At 42.5% G+C, this 21,640-nt stretch overlaps 1 protein-coding gene across 1 annotated transcript in view; it reads left to right on the forward strand.

The window, feature by feature from the left end:
• LOC144239203 (acyl-coenzyme A synthetase ACSM5, mitochondrial-like) overlaps positions 1–11,788 on the forward strand; it is a 23,743-nt gene extending 11,955 nt beyond the window's left edge. Inside the window, exon 6 of the mRNA XM_077773205.1 lies at positions 11,725–11,788. Coding sequence (XP_077629331.1) covers positions 11,725–11,736 — 12 coding nt within the window. The 3' untranslated portion in view covers positions 11,737–11,788. The remainder of the gene's footprint in view (positions 1–11,724) is intronic.
• Positions 11,789–21,640: the final 9,852 nt, after the last annotated feature.

Here is a 21,640-nt window from a genome sequence, read left to right on the forward strand (position 1 = left end):
AAAAAAAAAGAAAGAAAGAAAAAAAAAGGGAGGAGGGCACCTCTCAAGCAGGGATGGGCGTGGTGTGATCCAGTGCGTCAGGTGGGATTTCTGCCTTGATGGTTGTGGGGAGGAGAGTGGCGGTGCTCCAGTCCCTTCTTGAACCAAGCGCTGCACCTCGCTTTTTTGGGCGTGTAAAATCCCCGTACCGGGGACGCAGCCAAAGTTGGTTGCACTCTTCAACCCAGGCCAGTCCCAGTCTCCAAATCCCAGTCCGCGTGCCCCGCTGAAATTGCCTTAGACACAGCTTCCCAGGCAACCCCCTCGGGGCAGTTCCGAGCCTCCTGCCCAGCTCTGGGGGTGGAGTCAGAATCGCTGCTTCCTCCTCTGGGTCGGGCTGGCGAGCATGGGCGGGCGCTTGCCTGCCGGGTGCGTGGAGCCCGCTGGAGTGAAGAAAACCAGGTCCCTCTATGTCTCGACACCCGAAACACGAACTCGTGGGCAGGAACTCTTTGCTTTTCCTCTGGAGTCCCAGCCAGCCAGGAGTGCGGACGCCTGGTGTCCATGCGCGCAGCTCTTCCAGGGGCCCAAGCCTGCTGGGAGGGCAATGGCGGCAGGCGCGCCACTACTCTGAAGTGCAGCCGGCCAGGAGCCCGCACAAAGGAGCAGTCTGCGCGCTCAGCTCCTCCGGGACCAGTTGGCACGAGGGGACCTGGTGTGCAGGTATTTGGCACACAGGGTGTTTCTATGCCCCGAGTGGAGTTTTTTCCCCTGAGCGGAGGTTTTTCTGTTTCGGACTCTCTTTTTCCCCTCACTCCCCAGAGAGGGGGAGCACCTCCGACCCTGGAGTCTCCGATCTTGGCCCAATTTTATCTTCCCCAGTTCGCACTCACGTTAGAAGGCTTTCTCAGTGGATTCTGCGTTCTTTTTCTCCCAATCTGTCGGGTTCTGTAAGGTTTCTGATGGCTTCAGATCTTTTCCGTGTGAGGTATGGGCGCGAGTGCAAGTACGGAGCTTCGTACTTCTCCAGCATCTTGCTGGAATCCCCAACATTGGAGTATTTTCAGCAGAGGAGTGACGTAATCTGATTTGCTTTTTTAAAGGCTCTCTCAGGAGTTTGGGTTGAGAATAAATGGTAGTGGGCAAAGCATGAAGCAGCGGCCCACTTCAGAGGCCAGTGCATTAAGAGGCAAAGGTGGAGGCTTCTGCAGGGGAAGTAAGAGGAGGCATGATGCTGAATGTATTTTGCATAGAGGCCTGATAATATTTGCTGACAGGTTTGATGGGAAGTGAGAGAGATTGAGAAGGGTCAGGGGTGATGCCACATTTTATGGCCTGAAAATCAGAAGCAGTAACTGATAGTGGGAAGACTGTGTTGGACTGTTTGATGGGAGGAACATGAGGGGTTCATTTTCTGCATTGTAAGCTTGAGACTTTTAGTAGATGTCTCCATACCCTGAGTTAAGAAAGGAGATGCTGGGAGGTAGTTGGAGATACATGTGTAGAGTTAGTGGGAAAGTTTCAAGCAAAGTGGTACTTAATGCCATGAAATTGGATGAGATCAGTAAAGAGTAATAAGACACTAAGAGAATGTATTTAGTACCATTAGACTGTACATTTTAAAAGGTTAAAATGATAAATTTTATGTGATGTGTATTTTACCATAATAAGAAAAAAAAGACTTCTGTCAGAACTTCAATTACCTTAAAACTTGACTGGGATTAGAGAATCTATTTTAAAACCCACTCATGTGGTTTATAGAGGACTTTAGTTTCTCACTGGTTATTGGCCAAAAGTTTCAGTTTCTGACTATATACACTGGAGTATACTCACAACATGGCGGCCTGTTTTCCCAGAGAAAATGACATAATATAGGGAGAGAGCGAGATGGTACCCAAGACAGAAGCTGTAGTATTTGTATACTCTAATTTTGAAAGTGGCATCTGTCGCCTCTACCAAATGCTGTTGGTCACGAAGAACAAACTTAGTTCAGTGTGGGAAGAGATCCCACAATAGTGCAAATATCAGGAAGTGATGCCATTGGAGCCACCTTGGAAGTTGGATCCCACATGTAGTTTTCAACTTCTCTGCTCGAGTAATGTGTGTTAAGACCCAGTTCACCCACTCCATCTCCACAAAGTGCCACCCCAGTACCTCTAATTGTTTTTGTTTAGACTCTCTCCAGTTTCCCAATCACTACCTTCTGCTGTGTCCCTACCATCTTCCGGCTGCTTGTACAGGAGGATCTGACCAGGTACAGCCCAACCGTTGGGTGCTTCGGGGACCTGTGTATGTGAATATACAGCAGTACACGTACACATGGACACCTACCGTCTCATACCACCTCTGTCTCTGTCTTGTCTCTGCCCTCTTTATTATCTCTGTCTCTGTCTGTCTCAGTGTGTATACATGTATATTTGTACACAAACATATGTGTACATATATACACACACATGTACACACATACATCTGTGATTGTCTCTCTCTCTATATATAGATTGTCTCTCTCTCTCTATATATATATATATATCTGTGTTTCTGTCTCACACACACATACTCAAGCACATAAGCATCTATATCCTTTGCAGATGCCCCCACATAAATGAAATTCTTGCCCATCCCCCACTGAGGAATATGCATCCAGATGGAATTGGATAGATTTAAGATAGGTTGGAATTTTAGCACTTGAGGTGAGCTATCTCTCCATCATATACCCATGGGCCATTCCCTCAGCAGTATGTCTGCTACTTCTGTGAGGTTGGAGAAAGTATTGGATAATTGTTAGCCACCTGTGGAATGGGATTTGTGGCCAGGGCCTTTAGTGTGGTGGGACTAGCAAGCAAGCCCACCACGTTAGATATTCCATCCCTCAGCCCCAGATTGACCCCATTGAACTGCCCTCTGAGAGAATGCCTTGGGTATCTCACAGAAGGTGATAAGACATTGTGTGCCTATGGCTCCCATTCTGGGTGAAGCCAAAGAAACATCTGCTGGCAGGACAAATGTAGTGCTGGGATATGTGGAGAGAGACCTGTTACCCTTCTTAATTCTGATCTATATCTGCCTCCTCTATTTCTCTCCCAAGTCATGGGGAGTTGTCCTCACCCTCCCCACATCTTCCCTCATCCCATGTATCTATCCATGAAGCACCTAAGAGGGAGCTCTTGCATGATTCTCCTAGGGAATTCTTCTCTAATGTAAGAACTCATCCCATTCATTGACCCATTGTGTATATCTCTATATCATGATTTTAACAGAAAGCAGACTCTGAGTGATTTTTTTCAAGAGCAATTTGGCTGAAAGATGCTAGGTAACCAGGTTTATCCAAAGTGTGTGTGTGTGGGGGGGTGGAAAATGTATTTGCAACCACCAGTTCACATTTTGGGCAATTTGTTAAGTGGAGGCATAGATTTTCAACATATTTAATATTTGTAGGAATTTTTGGCCCATTCTCCAGAATTTTCAGAGTCCTAGAAGGTTACTTTCTACCTTTTAAATTTGTAATCGATTTACAACCAGATGGCTGCCCTAACCAATTTACTATCAGTTTGTTTTCAACGAAGATATTTTGGCCAGTTCACCATGTTATGCCAAAACCTGCTATATGAGGTTCTGACTTTCAGAATCAGACAGGACTGATTTTTTACAAGCTTATCTAGACCTGAGTAGCCGTGCTGGAGGGTGAGGTGGGGAATGGGAGAATCATGACTTAGATGACCTTGTTTTCCAACTGAGAAAGGTACCAGTTTCAGTGCCTGAGACACTTTTTAACTTGAGGAGAGGCTCTGAACTGAGTATTGAGTTTGATAGTTCTTTATATTTTTTGGATACAAACTCTTTATCTGATGTGTCATTTGCAAATATCTTCTCCCATTCCCTAGGTTGCCTTTTAGTTCTTGATTGTTGCCTTAAGTGTGCAGAAGCTTTTTATTTTTATTTGTTTACTTATTTAATGTTTATTTTTGATAGACAAAGCATGAGTGGGGGAGGGACAGAGAGAGACACACACAGACAGAATCCAAGGCAGGCTCCAGGCTCCTAGCTGTCAGCACAGAGCATGACACAGGGCTCGAGTTCATGAACTGTAAGACTCAGGCCGAAGTCAGACACTTAACCGACAGCCACCCAGGTACCCCAGAAGCCTTTTATTTTGATGAAGTCCCAATAATTTATTTTTGCTTTTGTTTCCTTTGCCTCAGGAGACATATTGAGAAAAAAGTTGCTGTGGCTAATGTCAAAGGGATTACTGCCTTTTGTTCTAGGATTTTTATGGTTTCAGGTCTCACATTTAGGTCTTTAATCCATTTTGAATTTATTGTGTATGGTGTTAGAAAGAGTACCTTTGTTCACCCACTTTGCCTGTCCCTAGCCGGATGCTCAACTATACTGAGGCTCAGCTTTTAAGTAATTTTTTTGCAAAGATTTCTCTGAGCCCATGCTAAGGATCTTTTGGGGAGATCCTAAGACACCCCCTAACTGTATAGTGGCAGAAATAATGGAGATAGTTAGTGGGCTAGGCTTCATGGAATACAGACAGAGAATAGATTTGTAGATTTTTTTCTCCTGCTACCGATATCCAGACCCCCTCTGTCCACCGTCTCTGCCACACCCAAAGGACCATATGCCCTGTACAGATTCCATAACCTTTTATTCCTTCTCACACCTCATTTTGTTCTAATCTAAAACCAAACTTAAATCCAGCTTAAAGCTGCTCCTACTTCCTCAACCCAGCCTTCCCCATGGTGTGTGTGGTGTTTCTTCTTATTTCCACAGTCTGTGTTTTTGTGCATAGACCTTATTCATTCACAGTAATGTTTACTGAGTACCTACTGTGTGCTACATACTGTTCTAAGTTCCCAAGCTAAATCACCGCCAAAACAAGCAAATATCTCTTCCCTCAGCACTTTAGATTCTAATGGAAAGAGACAGAAGCAAAAAATTATGCATAAGTAAATTCATTAACATGTTAGAAAGTGTTGAGTATTCAGGAAAAAGCATAAAGGAGATGGAAAGCAGGGCCATTTTGGAGGTGAATTACCATTTGGAGTAGGTGGTGAAGGTAAGCTTCACTGAGAAGGTGAGAAAAATCTGTGTCAAAGATTTGAAGGAGGAGAGGGGGTTATCCATAGACATGTGGGGGAAAGTGGTCTGAGAAGAAACAGCAAAGTCAGTGGTCCTGGGCAGGGTGTGCCAGTGGATCTGAATGGGCAGCGAGTATGTGGTAAATGGGCAGGACATCAAGCCACAGAGGACAGAAATGTGGGTGAAGGCCATGCAGGAACTTGGATAATGTGGTAAATACTTGGAAGTTTCTTTTGCATGAAATTGGGATTCAGTGGTGGACACTGAGCAGAGCTGTGACATGATTTGACCTCTAACCACCCTTAACAGTATCTAAATGAACCGAATCATTTCTCTGTACTTTTAGCTATCTCGACTCCAAACTGGAAGAGATCTGTCTTAATCATCTTTGTGTTCATCTGAGAGAAGTAGCCAATAAATATTTGTTGACTAATAGCCAAACCAGATATTTCCAGGGGGAATGGTATTCCGTGGCTTACCCTGGGGAACCTGGCTCTAGAATGTGCCAACCACACAGGTCTGGGGGATTTTTTGCCCCTTTCCCTGGGTGGAGGAATTACTTTTTCTTGAATTTCCTTCTATTTGTGAGGCCCCAATTGCTGTTCCAGGACCACAACCCTCACTCCCCAGATCTGCTGCAGCCAGGTGATCAACAGGAAGGATCAATCACTCCCAACCCTCTCTGTCCATGCAGGTGTGTGAATTCGAGTCCAAAGACAGTTCTCCAAGTCTCCCATTCTAGTCTTGCTATAATTTACTGTTTCCTGTACGAGAATCTATTTTTCTAAAGAAAAACTTTTACTTGTTTACTCTTTGAAAAAGGAAATGTAGCTGGTATGAAGGGATGCAAGAGCACCTGGCTCTAGGGTCCCAAATAGACCAGATTTGGCCACTCAGCACTGACAAAATTCAAAGGCAGAGAGGCAAGTGGTGACAAATAAGAAAGGAATGTATTTCAGTGAGGTCAACATGGGGAAGACAGCAGACTAGCATCTCAGACACTGTCTCCAAAGTGTTGAAAATATTTCCAGGCTTTTGTAAGGAAAATATAGGACAAAGATTGGTGACCATAGGAAGCAGGGCAGTAAAGGTCAGGTGGAGTGTTTGCCTTGGGGTCAGTCCCCGAGGTCTTGCTAAATCAGGGAAGTCATTTTTGCTTGAGGGAGTAGTTTCATTTCTAGCAAGGGATGCTTTGTCCACAGGGTCTTTAACCTGAGTAGTTAACAGGTAACCTGGAAAGAATTTTATTAGTTAGCAAGTACAGACTGGGGTCAAAGTGGAGATGGTTGAAGTCCTCTTTCATAAATAAAACTTTAATTTGAATGAGTTAATAAAACTCACTTGGACCGGTTTTGAAGTCAAACTAGCTTCCCTCTCCAGGAGAACTGAGGTAACCTGTTCCTAATGCTCCCTACCAGAGGCATTCTAGATATTTAATTGTGGCCAGATGCTTGATATGAATAAAATTTCAATCCTCACTCATCTAAATGGTTTTCTAGGACTATCCCCCATTTACAAATAAGACTGAGACATGGGGCAAGAGTAACAACTTCTTCAAGAGCACACAATGCAGTGGGAGTGGAAGCCAAATTCAAATCCAGACAGACTCAGGTCCTCAGTCCTTAACCATATATAGCTCCTCTATATGTATTGTTCCTATATAGCTGAGCTGTACCGTCATGGATTAATGTTCCTAACCACTGGGGCTGAAGAACCAGAGGGAAGAGGAGGTAACTGGTGCAGGACAAAGCACAAATCCAGACTTCAGAAGACAGATGTTTAATCCAGACTTTAGAAGAGAGATGTATAAGGCAGGGAGAGTAGCAGGGAGCAGGAATGGATTTTTTCTTTGACTTTGTGTTACTGATCCCAAACTATGATATGGAAACCCCTGAGGTTCCTGGGACTCTTTCAGGGTAATCTGTGAAATTAAAACTATTTCAAAATAAAACTAAGACAAACTGGAATCCTTGTGCACACTGGTGGGTATGTAAAAAGGTAAAGCTTCTATGAAAAACACTATGGCAGCTCCTTAAAACTATTTAAAATGGAATAACTATATGGGGCACCCATGTGGCTCAGTCAGTTAAGCATCTAATTCTTGATATCAGCTCAGGTCATGATCCCAAGGTCATAAGATCAAGCCCCACATTGAGCTCTGCACTGGGTGTGGAGCTTGCATGAGATTTCCCACTCCCTTGGCCCCTCTCTCAACTTGTGCACTCACTGTCTCTCTGCCTCTCTAAGAAAAATTAATTAATTAAATAAAATAAAGTTACTAGTAGTTTCACTCTTGAGTATATGCCAAAGAATGAAAAGCAGTGTCTTGCTTAGGAAACTCAGTGACTCCATCAAACACTTGTATTATAGGAGTCTCAGAAGAACAAGAGAGAGAAAAGGGGGCGGAAAATTTGTGTGAGGAAATAATAGCTGAAAATTTCCCTATTCTGGGGAAGTAACAGACATCCAAATCCAGGAGGCAGAAACTTCCATCAAAATAAACAAAGGCAGTGTAACAAAAAGACATATTGTAATAAAATTTGCAAAATATAATGATACAGGAAAAATCCTAGAAGCAGTAAGGCTAAAGAAGTCCCTTGCTTACAAGGGAAACCCATAAGGCTAGCTGCACATCTCTCAAAAGAAACTTGGTAAGCCAGAAGGGAGTGGCATGATATATTTAATGTCTTGAATTGGAAAAATCTGCAGTCAAGAATTCTCCATCCAGCAAGGTCATCATTCAGAATAGAAGGAGAAATCAAGAGTTTCCCACATGAACAAAATCTAAAGGATTTCATGACCACAAACCCAATCCTGCAAAATATTAAAGGGGATTCTTTGAGTGGAAAGGAAAGGCCAGAGATGACAAAGACAAGAAAGGAACAGAGAAAATCTCCAGAAACAAAACAAGTAATTAAGTGGCAGTAAATACATATCAGTCAGTAATTGCTGTGGATATAAATGTACTAACTGCCCCAATCAAATGACAGAGTCCATCAGAATGGATTAAAAAAAACAAGACCCATGTATATGCTACCTACAAAAGACTCAATATATGTATTTTATTTTTTAATTTTTCTTTTATACCTTATTGTCAGGTTGGTTTCCATATAACATCCAGTGCTCATCCCAACAAGTGTCCTTCTTCATGCCTATCGCCCCTTTTCCCCTCTCCCCCACCCCCATCAACCATCATTCTGTTCTCAGTATTTAATAGTCTCTTATGGTTTGCCTCCCTTCCTCTCCTTAACTGTTTTTCCCTTCCCCTCCCCCACGATCCTCTGTTAAGTTTCTCCTGTTCCACATATGAGTGAAAACATATGGTATCTATCCTCCTTTGCCTGACTTATTTCACTTAGCATAACACTCTCAACTTCCATCCACATTGCTACAAATGGGCAGATTTCATTCTTTCTCGTTGCCGTGTAGTATTTCATTGTATAGATAAACCATATCTTTTCGATCCATTCATCATTTGATGGACATTTAGGCTCTTTCCATGACTTGGCTATACTTGAAAGTGCCGCTATGAACATTGGGGTATACATGTGCCTGTATGCATCAGCACTCTTGTATACCTTGGGAAAATTCCTAGCAGTGCTAGTGCTGGCTCATGGGGGAGTTCTATTGTAATTTTTTGAGGAACATCCGCACTGTTGTCCAGAGGGCCTGCACCAAGTTTACATTCCCACCAACAGTGTAGGAGGGTGTCCATTTCTCCACATCCTCACCAGCATCTGGAGTCCTCTGATTTGCTCATTTTAGCCACTCTGACTGGCGTGAGGTGGTATCTCAGTGTGGTTTTGATTTGTATTTCCCTGATGAAGAGGGACGCTGAGCATCATTTCATGTGTCTGCTGGCCATCTGGATGTCCTCTTTGGAGAAGTGTCTGTTCATATCTTCTGCCCATTTCTTCACTGGATTATTTGTTTTCGAGTGTGGAGTTTGGTGAGTTTCTTATGGATTTTGGATACTAGCCCTTACCTGATATGTCATTTGCGACTGTCTTTTCCCATTTCATTGGTTTCCTATTAGTTTTATGGATTGTTTCCTTTGCCGTGCAGAAGATTTTTATCTTGATGAGTTCCCGATAGTTCATTTTTGCTCTTGATTCCCTTGCCTTTGGAGATGTATTGAGTAAGAAATTGCTGTAGTTGAGGTCAAGGAGGTTGTTTCCTGCTTTGTTCTCTAGGGTTTTGGTGGTTTCCTCAAAAGACTCAATTTAGACCTAGTGACACCTGCAGATTGAAAGTGAGAGCATGTAGAAACATTTATCATGCAAATTGATAACAAAAGAAAGCCAGAGTAGCATTACTTATATGGGACAAACCAGATTTTAAACTAAAGACTGTAACAAGAGCTAAAGAAAGGCACTGTATCATAACATAGCAGACTATCCAATAAGAAGAGGTAACAATTGTAAATATTGATGCCCCTAATATGAAGAACCAAAATATATAAAACATCTAATAACAAACATAAAGGAACTCATTGATAATAATGCTAGTGGGGGACTTACTTAACACTCCACTTACAGTATTGGAAAGATTATCTAAGTAGAAGAAGATCAACAAGGAAACAATGACTTTGAATGACACGCTGGACCTAATGGACTTCACAGATATATTCAGAACATTCCATCCTAAAGCAGTAAAATACACGTTCATCTCAGGGCACATGGGAGATTCTCCATACTAGGTCAGGGATCAGCCCTCAACAGGTACAAAAAGATCTAGAGCATACCATGCATATTTTCTCTTTTTTTTTTTTTTAATTTTTTATGTCTTTGTTTTGAGAGACAGAGAGTGAGCAAGGGAGAGGCAGAGAGAGAGGGATACACAGGATCTGAATTAGGCTCCAGGCTCTGAGCTGTCAGCACAAGGCCCGACATGGGGCTCGAACCCATGGACTGTGAGATCATGACCTGAGCCCAATTCGGACCCTTAACCGACTGAGCCACCCAGGTGTCCTGATAACATGCATATTTACTGACCACAATATTGTGAAACTAGAAGTCAACCACAAGAAAAAATTTTGAAAGACCACAAATACACGAAGGTTAAACAACATACTACTAAACAATGACTGGGCCAACCAGGAAATCAAAGAAGACATTTAAAAAATATGTGGAAAAAATAAAAATGAAAAGCCTGATCTTGAAGAGAGATTTGTGCACCCATGCTGATAACAGGGTGCACAAATAGCCAGAAGGTAGGAACAATGGATGAATGGATTTAAAAAAATATATGATATATCCATATGAAGGAATGTTGTTTAGCCTTTTAAAAATGAAATTCTGTTGTATGCTATAATGAGGATGAACCTTGAAGATACTATGTTAAGTGAAATAAGCCAGTCACAGAAAGACAGATGTTGTGTATTTCCATTTATCTGAGGTTCTTGGAGTAGTCAAATTCATAGGGAAGGAAAGTAGAAGCTGGTTGCCAGTTGCTAGGATGAGGGGCCATTGGGGAGTTCTTGCAAAATAGGGACAGAATTTCAGTCTAGAAAGATGAGAGGGTTCTGCAGATGGATGGTGGTGATTACTGCATAACAATGTGGATGGACTTAATGCCACTGAACTGTACACTTAAAGATGGTTAAAATTAGATATTTTAGGGGCGCCTGGGTGGCTTAGTTGGTTAAGCGTCCGACTTTCGCTTAGGTCATGATCTCGTGGTTCGTGGGTTCGAGCCCCATGTCGGGCTCTGTGCTGACTGCCAGCTCAGTCTGGGAGGGCAGTCTGCCCTCTCTCTCTGACCGTCCCCTCCTCACGCTGCCTCTCTCTCTCTCTCTCTCTCCTAGAAATAAAACATTTTAAAAATATATATATATTATGGTATATATATTTGACCATAATAGAAAAGAACAACAAAAATAGATAAATAGAGAGTGGGAAACAAACAAATGTAAGAGAACAATCGCCTTTTTCACTCTCCCAAGGACCATGCTCTCCCAAGGACACTGGTTATTTCAGAGGCTACATGGCAGGTGACTGTGCAACTAAGTGACAGAAACAGTTCAAAAAACTAACTGTCCTCTATTAAGGATAGTATGAAAGAGATTTGCAAAAATGTAAAATGAAGCCCCTCTTGGAGCACCTCGGTGGCTGAGTCGGTTGGACGTCCGATCTCAGCTCAGGTCATGATCTCACAGCTCGTGGGTTCGGGCCCTGCGTCGGGCTCTGTGCTGGCAGCTCAGAGCCTGGAGCCTGCTTCAGATTCTGTGTCTCCCTCTCTCTCTCTGACCCTCCCCTGCTCATGCTGTGTCTCTCTCACTCTCAGAAATTAAAAAAAAAAAATTAAAAAAATTTTTTAAATGAGGCCCGTCTTCTTTTTCTTTTCTTTCTTTCTTTCTTTTTTTTTTTTTTAAAGAAAGTATACTTACCTTTTTACTAAAACACATCTCATTTGTGGTAAAATAGAATGGTTTGTTACTGTTATTATTAAAAGCACACACACTTATAAAATGTCCCAGTTTTAATTTCTAGTAGAGTAGGTATTGATTGATAGAACCCATAGAAATAATAGCTCATTGAAATGTATACGGGGATTGATATCAAAAAGTCTACTAACCATCGATGTGACAATCTAAGGTGGGGAATTTATTCTACATGTGTGTGTGGCGACCCATTCTGATCAGCAGGTCTTCTCTTTCTTCAGGCTGGCAAGTGACCTCCAAACCCAGCCCTGTGTTGTGCGAGCAGTGATGGGAATGAAATAATGTGGAACTTCAGCAAACTGAGCAAACTCAGCCAGCAGGCAGCCAATGCCCTATGGGGTGCATGCAGCCTGTGCATGTGGACTCTGTGGCCATGATGCTGTTCCAAGTGCCTGAGTGGTGGCTGGTGACCCTGGAGTGCATACAAGCAGGTTGGTAATTGATCACCTGGTCTGGTTACCCTCTCCCTTGTGAAGGAAGCTGATGGCAGAGACCTTGAACCACCCCTCCCAAAAGATGTCCCCTCCACATAGCATGCTGTGTCTCCTCATAGGAAAAACCACCCTTTTACTAACTATTTAAGTAAGCTATGCAGCAAGCACTGTGCTAGAGGTTGCTAATACAGAGTAAACAAAACATGGCCAATGTACCATGGGCCTTAAAGATCTTTGGAGAAAGATACCCATCTAACTATTAATAGCACACATAATTATTTAATCACAAATTGGATAAGTGGCATGAGAATTTTATAAGAACTTACTGAGAAAAAAAAGTTGGGAAACTATGACCTATCGGCCAAATCTGGTCCACAGATTGTTTCTGTAAATAAAGGTCTATTGGAACACAGCCATGCCCTATTTACATATAATCTCTAGCTGCTTTTGCACCACAATGGCAGACTTGAGTATTTGGGACAGACAGCATATGGCCCACAGGACCTAAAATATTTTCTATTTGGCCCTTTGCACAAAATTGTTGTCATTCCCTATCATAAAAGGAGACCTGAGCTGACTAATCTGAGAGGGTCACTGAAGTCTCAGTGATATTTCTGATGAGATCCGCAGGATACGTGGGATTCAGCCAGGAGAAGAGACAGAGAGGGGTGCCTCAAGCAGAGGGAACAGCACAGAGAGGAAAGAAGCTTGCAAATTATGAGAAAACCTGAAAGGATGTCTGTGTATTTGAGGACAGCAAGGAGAAACTAGTGGCAAGTGATGCTGCACAGATGGGCATGACCCTGGGTGCCATGGGGAGGATTCTGCATCCTTATCCAGTGAGGAATGGAAAAGCATGGATAGATTGAATGATGCAATCATATACTGTTTTTAAAAGATCACGCTGGATGGTGCATAGAGATGGGATGAAGGAGGGCAGGAGTGGGTGCGGGAACCCCAGACAGGAGACAAGGCATGATGGTGGCTTGAAGCTTAGGAGAGGTGGTTGAGACAGATATAAGTAAGTGGATTTAAGAGGCAATTGGGAGGAAATTAAGAACACCTTTTTGTATGTTTATTTATTTTTGTGAGAGAGAGAGACAGTGTGACAAGGAGAGGGGCAGAGAGAGAGGGAGACACAGAATCTGAAGCAGGCTCCAGGCTCCAAGCTGTCAGTACAAAAGTCCAACACGGGGCTAGAACCCATAAACCATGAGGTCATGACTTGAGTCAAAGTTGGGCGCTTGACCAACTGAGCCACCCAGGCACTTTGAGAACACCTTTTTGATGAATGACGTATGGTAGGGAAAGAAAGCCAGGGAGATGGAGAAGTCACAGACACTCGGGAAGCTGGGCAGATGCTTCAGGCTTTCACTGAAGTGAAGAGCATAGGGAGAAACAGATATTGGGGTGTTGTGATAAGATGACAGGTTCAGTTTGGTAACTGTTAGGGGTGCTCATGTGATGTTCAAGAAGGGATGAGAAGTTCCCATTTTAAGATAAATAGATCCTGGGGATGTAACATACAGCATGGGGACTCTAGTTAACAATAATGTCTGGTGTATTTAAAAGTCACTAAGAAAGTAAATCTTTTAAAGTTACTATCACCAGAAAAAAATTGTAATTATGTGTGGTGATGAATGTTACCTTGTGTAGTAAGCATTTCATAATATATCCATGTATCAAATTATTATGCAGGACACCTAAAAATAGTACAGTTTATATATGTTGATTATATCTCAATCAAAAATGTGTGTGGGAAAAAGAAAAGAAGGGATTGGAGGTGAAAAGAAATTGCATTGAAGGGTTTAACATCTGAGATGGAAACAGAAATTCGAGAATCATCAACTTTTAGAGATGAGAGATGACAAGTTGAGAGGTGTAAGAAAGAGTCACAGAAACTCTTCCACAAATTTCCTTCGTTCCCACCCTCTCTTTCCTGGCCTCTCTCACATGCAACAGATATTCTCATATATAAGGAGGAAGACATAATTGTGGTCAAATCACAGGAGTAATCACAGGAGGTAGAAACAACTGTAGAACTTGGGGCCCCATGGAGGCTCTTCCAGGCCACAGTGAGATATTATGGTCTGAGGGAAGGAGAACTCAGGGAGGGGATGTGTCTGTTTTTCTGTGTGCCTGACTCAGCATAGCCATCATGGTGGGGACACGCTGGAGGTGGTTAATAGGTCTGCACTGTGGATCCTGAAGTGTTATGAGTGGGAAGAAAGTGAGCCGGGGTAAAAGCTTTTCATCACGAGGAATGTGCAAAATCAGCTTTGTAAATTGTGAAATGTAAGTCTAGTTATTCTCTACAAGACGCTGTACTGCAAGAACTGATACTAAAAGAGCACCTACTATTTACCTTGTATTGTTCACGAGTTCCCTACAACAATCAGGTTAACATTTACTGAGATTTTGCTGAGCAAGGTGCTCATTTTCTTTGCTCTTTTTTTGTGTTATGATTAATTTTCTTTTCTCATTAACTCTATGAGACTTAATGGTGCCATTTCACAGATACAGAAAATGGAACTCAGAGAAGTTAAATAAATAGTCCAGAGTGACATCGTTAACAGTGCCAAATCTGAGTGGTTTTCTAGTCCAAGTCTGACTGGATCTCTTGATCTGAACCATTCATAAGCTCCCTTTTTGAAGTGGGCTGGCTGACTTGCCCTTGCCAGCATGGAGGAAGGTGGAGAAAGATGAGTCTCAAGGACCTCTGATGTCCATGGCAGAACTGAAAATGTGACAGTTTGTGTCTTTGTCAGAGAAGCATCTGCCACTCATTGCTGTGTGAAGACTGGAAGCCAAGAAGCAGCTGCCATCCACTTCACCAGTTGGACTAGTGGCCTTCCCAAGATGGCAGAACACTCCCACTCAAGCATGGCCATCAAGGCCAGATGGATGCTGAGTAAGAAAAGCACTTTCCCTCTACAGAGATACATGACCGGGGCTTGAGACTTTTCTGAGCTCAAATCCATTCTCTTTGAATGGAGTACCACTTGGTGTTTTTGAGAAAGGCTGTTAGGAAGGGAATCAAGAATGAGCATGACTTAGCAAGCTGGGTATCTAGTGACTTTTGGTGGAACATTTTTGTTTCAGAAAACTTGTGATCTCCAAACGTTTTCAGTATTTTGAACCATGTGTCTAACAGGATTAGCACAAGGTATATATGCTCCCCCTTTGTAATGGCTACCAGCAGCTCCGAATATAATTTTTAGCAGTTAGGAAATCAAATAATATAAGAGCATCTTTTCCCCTCAAAACACCAGCAAAAGTCTTCAGGTTGATTCTCATTAGACCAATTTAAGTCATGGGCCCATCATTAAATCAATCCCCATCAGCAGAGTGATGGAACACTCTGGCCGGATCTGGGTCAGGTGATCACCTCTGAAACAAGTGCATGAAAGATGGAGAAAAGACTGACTTACACCCATGATATGGATTGAGGGAGAGAGGAGCATTTCTCCGCGGGAAAATAGAGGTGCTCTTACTAGAAAAGGCAAAAAGCACAGAATCCACTACACCTGTTTTCACTCTAGGGCAGGGAACTAAGACATGGAGGTTGACACTAAAGGGGTACCCAGTTTTTGGTAGTGGGTACAAGATAGGAGCTTGCCCCAGGGAAAGGGAGAAAAGTATTTTTGAGTCTAGGGTAGAGATGAGAATAGCTATGGTTTTTTTTAGTTTATTTTTTTAATTTACATCCAAGTTAGTTAGCATAAGGTGCAACACTGATTTCAGGAGTAGATTCCTTAATGCCCCTTACCCATTTAGCCTATCCCCCCTCCCACAAACCCTCCAGTAACCCTCTGCTTGGTCTCCCTATTTATGAGTCTCTTATGATTTTGTCCCCCTCCCTGTTTTTATATTATTTTTGCTACCTTTCCCTTATGTTCATGTGTTTTATATCTTAAAGTCCTCATATGAGTGAAGTCATATGATATTTGTCTTTCGCTTACTAATTTCACTTAGCATAGTGTCCTCTAGTTCCATAAATGTAGTTACAAATGGCAAGATTTCATTCTTTATGATTGTCGAGTATTCTCCTTTGTGTGTGAGTGTGTGTGTGTGTGTGTGTGTGTGTGTGTACACCAGCACATCTTCTTTATCCATTCATCCATCAATGGACATTTGGGGTCTTTTCATACTTTGGCTGTTGTTGACACTGCTGCTGTAAACACTGGGGTGAATGTGGCCCTTAGAATCCTTGTTCATTTTCCGATTGAGATGATCTCTCCATTGCTATTAAGTGAGGTGCTGAAGTCCCCTACTATTATGGTATGATGATCAGTTTATTTATGTTTGTGATTAATTGATTTATGAATTTGTGTGCCCTACATTTGGAGCATAAATGTTTTCAATTGTTAGGTCTTCTTGGTGGATTGACCCCTTAATTATGGTATAATATCCTTCTTCATCTATTGTTACAGTCTTTTAAAGTGTAGATTTTGTGATATAAGTATGGCTACACTGGCTTTCTTTTGTTGACCATTAGCATGATAGATGGTTCACCTTACTTTCAATATGAAGATGTCTTTAGGTCTAAAGTGGGTCTTTTGTAAACAGCATGTAGATGGATCTTGTTCTCTTATCCATTCTGTTACCATATGTCTTTTGATTGGAGCATTTAATCCAATGATGTTTAGAGTGAGTACTGAAAGACATAAATTTATTGCCATAATGTTTCTTATACACTTGGAGTGTTAGGTGGTGTTCTCTATTTCTTTCTAGTCTTTGTTCCCTTTGGTCTTTGTGTGTGTGTGTGTGTGTGTGTGTGTGTGTGTGTGTGTGTGTGTTTGTGTTTCATCTTGTCTCCCCTCAGAAGGTGCCCTTTAAAATTTCTTGCAGAGCTGACTTAGTGGTCACAAACTCCTTTAATTTTTGTTTGTCTGTGTAATTTGTAAACTCTCCTTCTAATTTGAGTGACAGCCTTGCTAGGTAAAGAATTCTTGGCTGCATATTTTTTTCCAGTTCAGCACTTTGAATATATCCTACCACTCATTTCTGGCCTGCCAAGTTTCTGTGGATAGGTCTGCTGGAAACCTGATCTGTCTTCCCTTGTAGGTTGAGGACTTTTTCCCCCATGTTGATGGTAGGTTTTTGTAGAATCTAATGGCAGTCCTCTGTGCTTCCTGGATTTTGATATCTGTGTCTTTCCACATATAAGGAAAGCTATCCACTATGATTTGCTCACCTAACACTTATACCCCTTTTTCTCTCTCTTCATCTTCTGGAATCCTTATGATTCTAGCCACTGATTTCTCTAATTCTTAAGTCAAGGGCTTTTGCCTTAGTCTCCCTCTTTTTTCTGCTTTATTGTTCTCCATAAGTTTGTCCTCTAAACGCTGATTTGCTGTTTTCCCTCATCCATCCTTGCTGCCGTGGCATCCATTCAAGATTGCGGCTCAGTTATAGCATTTTTTATTTCATCCTGAGTGGCTTTTATTTCTTTTTATCTCCACAGAAAGGGATCCTAATCTATTTTCCACCCCAGCTAGTATTCTTATAATTGTGATTCTAAATTCTGGTTCAGACATCTTGCTTGTATCTGTGTTGGTTCAGTCCCTGGCTGTCCTTTCACCAGACCTTTCTTTTGGAGTGAATTCCTTCATTTTGTCATTTTGAAAGAAGAAAGGGAATTACTGAGGTAAAAAAAAATTGATATTAGAAAAGTAACAACACACACACTCACAAAAAAATCAAATAAATGATGCTAGATCCTAAGTGGGTTTTTGTGTGGACGGTGAAAGGAGCTTGACAGATTAGTGAAAAAAAGGGGGTGGGGGGAAGGACAATATTTGAAAATTTGAAAAAATGAATACAATGAAATAGAATAAAATGAAATGCTGGAAGTAAAATAGAATTTGAAAATTTTACATAAATATATAGTAGAAAAAAACTGATAAAAATTGGAAATAAAAATAATTTTTTCTCTTCCTGTATTCACAAAAAGAAAAGAAAGAAAGAAAATTGAATAATTGGACCAGTAAACAGACTGAAATATGATTGAAATTACATCGTTTCCGCCTAGAAGTCAAACCATGAAGCACTTTATAGTCAGTAAACTAAGCAGGCAGAGAAACTTGTGTTGTTCCTGAAGAACAAGGTTGGCCCAGGTGGGCGGGACTTGGTATAATCCCTCTGACCTCCACTAGATGGCGCTACATAACTTACTGGGGTGGATTGTTGTGGTTCTTGTAGATGTGTGTACATATGCGTTGAAGAGGTGAAAATGGTGTCACTCAGCTACCCAATCTGTAGGATCGGAACTGTGTTCCGCAATCAACAATTGGGAACCTGTTCTTATCTCCTGTTTCCATCCAGTCTCTCCTTTTACACTGTCTGTGACCAAAGCATGGGGTTGCCAGACAACAGCTCCTTTTTGAGTTTTATCTCAGATTGGCTGTTTTTCCTGACTGCTCACCTCTGAGCGACCACGGCTTTGACCAGTTCTGACCCTCTGGGGGAGGGTCTCACCGAGCAATAGCCAGATGCCACCTGCACCCAGGACTGTTCAAGAGACTGTGCTGCTGCTGATGCCCAGAGACTGGGTACCAGCCCCCCCCGAACCCAGAAAAAATTCACGTGATTGTATAACAGCAGCGTTTCAGGGATTATGGAAAATCACAACACACATCTGGCACCAGGTTTCCCCCTTAACGACCTTTTTCCAGCACCAGCAAATGTGGTTGTTCTCTGGGGTCCACTGGGGCCTTTGACTGTGGGGTGCCCACAAAGCCTCTACCAAATGTCCTCCCAGCAGGGGAGCCACCTCTCCTGGGTGGTCCAAGGATCACTGGACTTCACTCTCCTCCTGAGGATTGACCCTTATCACCAGAGCATTGCCAGGTATCGAGCTGCAGAGTTTCAGACTCTGCACTCTCCCTGTTTATAGAGTCTTAATGGAATTTAAACCCTCTCCTTTCTCCCTTTTTAGTGTAGTCCCTGTGTATGTTTCCACTTTCTCTCTACCTGCTTTTGGGGCTGTGCCTTTCCTAGACTCTCCCCCCATCTCTGACCTCTCTCCGCAAGCAAAAATAGCTCCCTGCCCACTGTAGCTTCTCTCTCCCCCAGTTCATCTCTCGGTGCCACGTACCTGCTGAGTTCTGTGGCTCAGGTTGTGTAGACTGTGGTGTTAATGCTCAAATCAGTTTTCTAGGTGTGCAGGATGGCTTAATGTTGATCGGGCTGTATTTTATGACACGAGAAGGAAAAAAAAATCCATGCTGTCCCGCCATCTTGGCTCCTCCTTGATAGTGGCTATGTTAAGCCTAAAACTAATGAAATTTGTATGTAACCCAGAAGCTCACTGAGCACAGACTAATTGTCATACATGAATCTTCTCTGAGAAGCATACTCTGGGAAGGAGATTAACATGCAAGAGGCTAATTAGGGAGTGCTTTTGGATCAACACTTGAGGAAAGAAAGAGAAAGGAAGGGAAGGGAAATGAAAGAATGAGAAGGGGCAGGATTGGGCAGAAGGTGAAGGTGCACTGTGGTGTAGTCTCACCAGGGGCCTCAACCACCTCCATGGAGAGTTCTGCAGCTAGGACAACCTTTCAGAGTTTCCTGAGGTGCAGGCAAGGTGGGGAGCCTTGCAGACTTTATAGCCCTATGTCGATCAGACATGGGTGCAGGCTGTACTGGGAGGGGAATATGGCCCTGGGATAGGCAGCTTTCTTTGGCTGCATGACTCCTCTAAGAGGTCTGGCAGTGGGTGATGGAAGGGTTAAATCATTCTTACAGGGGGTTGTGGGCAGCACATTAAAATTCCACCACATACTTTCAGCCTCAAATACATAGTGGGCAATCAGTATCGCACAGCCTCTTGAATTAGACAGTTGCATCCAAAATTCATTTCCATTACTTACATAACAATCTCATTGTGTCTCAGTTCCCTTATCTGTGAAATGGGGATAATGATGTTACCCCTTGACAGGTTGTAAGTGCTAATATTTGTAAGACATAAGGCACATAATGCACATACGCATTTAGTAAGTATTTTAAAAGGACACTAGAAAATGAATCATGCCAAATAAATTATGAATTTTGAATTGTAAATGAATATTTTGGAGGATCCAATGAATCCACAGTCATATTACTCAAGAGATGTGTGATTTAACAGTCTCTCCTCTACATGTTTGGGCAGCATTCTTTCTACCTCTTCCTCCCTTCCTGGGACCAAGCACTCCCTGGTACTCCTATGAGGCTAGTCTCTACCCTCTTTCTACACCCCAGGGTCCCACTAGTTAATATGTTAGGTACTCAACCCAGCCCTTGTTGTGCTAAAGCAGCCAGAGACCATTGAAAATGAATGGGTGTAGCTGTGTTTCAATAAAACTTTAATTACAAAGAGAGGAGGAGGGCTGGATTTTGCCCACAGGCTATAGTTTGACAATCACTGCTCCATCCCATTGTGATTTTAACAAACTCCTTCATCAACAAAGTCTGTCTTGGTTGTAGAAGATTCCCACATTAGCTGTTAAGAAAGTAACTTTTTCCATATCAATATTTCTCTTGTGATTTATCAAGCCTAAGGCCATCTGACTCCAAGGCCAAAGTTTTGGCAAAGCTGAGCCTTGTCACAGAAAGTCTCTGTGAGCTGTCTTCATCACCCCATCGTAGGATTCAGGAATATTAGAGATGGAAGTGTCCTTCACAGCAAACAATTTTTTCCCCTATAGTTAAGAAAAATGGAATTGGAGAGATTTTGTAGTTCTGCCAAGGGCACACCAAGAAATGGCTGAGCTGGAATTCAAAGTCAGGTTTCCTAACCCTTAAATGTCTGGAGCCTCTAGTCCAGGTTAATAACCACAGTTAAGATATTTATAGTGTTTACTCATGCCAAGAACTTAGCCTGTGTAATTTTATTTTCTCTTCACAACAACCCAAAAAAGTTGTTGCTATCCTCCAGGTAACTCAGTGGGGAAACTGTCTCAGAAAAGCCAAGTCACCTGTCCAATGCCAGGTGGCTTGTACGGGAGAGAATGCAGCCCCGAGAGTCTGGGGTCAAAGCTCAGGTGTCTGAGGACTGTGCAGTGTTGTGTTTGCTGTGCTGCTTCTCCCCTGTCCTAGAGTACATCAGACACTATTGAGTAGACCTTTCTGTCCTGCTCCAGTCATTCTCTTCTTTTCCTTGTCCCAGAGCACTTTCTGAAGCTCCTTATTCCCTAGGGGCTGCCCTCACTCACTCAGAGCCTCCAGCCTCAAGAGCTTCCCCTGAGAAGTCCTTCTGAAAATTCCAACTCCACTGGGGTCACAGATGGCCCATCCTGGATTGACATCTCCCAAGAGGCGGATTTTGGCTCAGACTTTCCCAGAACTATCACAGGAAAATCTAACAGAAAAACCTTCGAGAACAGGAATGGAAGAAGTCTGGGCAAGATGGGGCCCAGTGAGACCTCCAAGGGCACTCTTTTGGACCCTGCCCTTCTTCTATCTTCCATTTCTCATAGGGCTTTCTGCCTTCTTCTGGGGATATGAGATTCCTTATGTCAAGACATCTGATCATCTGATTTTTGACATTCCCTGGCTATTAGCATAAAGTCTCATGTTACATATTGAAAGAATAAAGTGAGGGAATGAAAGAGAGGAAAGGAGAGGTGAACAGAGACAAAAAGAAATATAAGAGAGAAAGAATAGATCAGCAAAGGAAGTAATTAAGAAAGAAAGGGAGGGAGGAATGTGGAAGGGAGGAAAA

This window comes from Crocuta crocuta, unplaced genomic scaffold, assembly GCF_008692635.1.
Source record: "Crocuta crocuta isolate KB4526 unplaced genomic scaffold, BGI_CrCroc_1.0 scaffold16, whole genome shotgun sequence".
Lineage (NCBI taxonomy): Eukaryota > Metazoa > Chordata > Mammalia > Carnivora > Hyaenidae > Crocuta > Crocuta crocuta.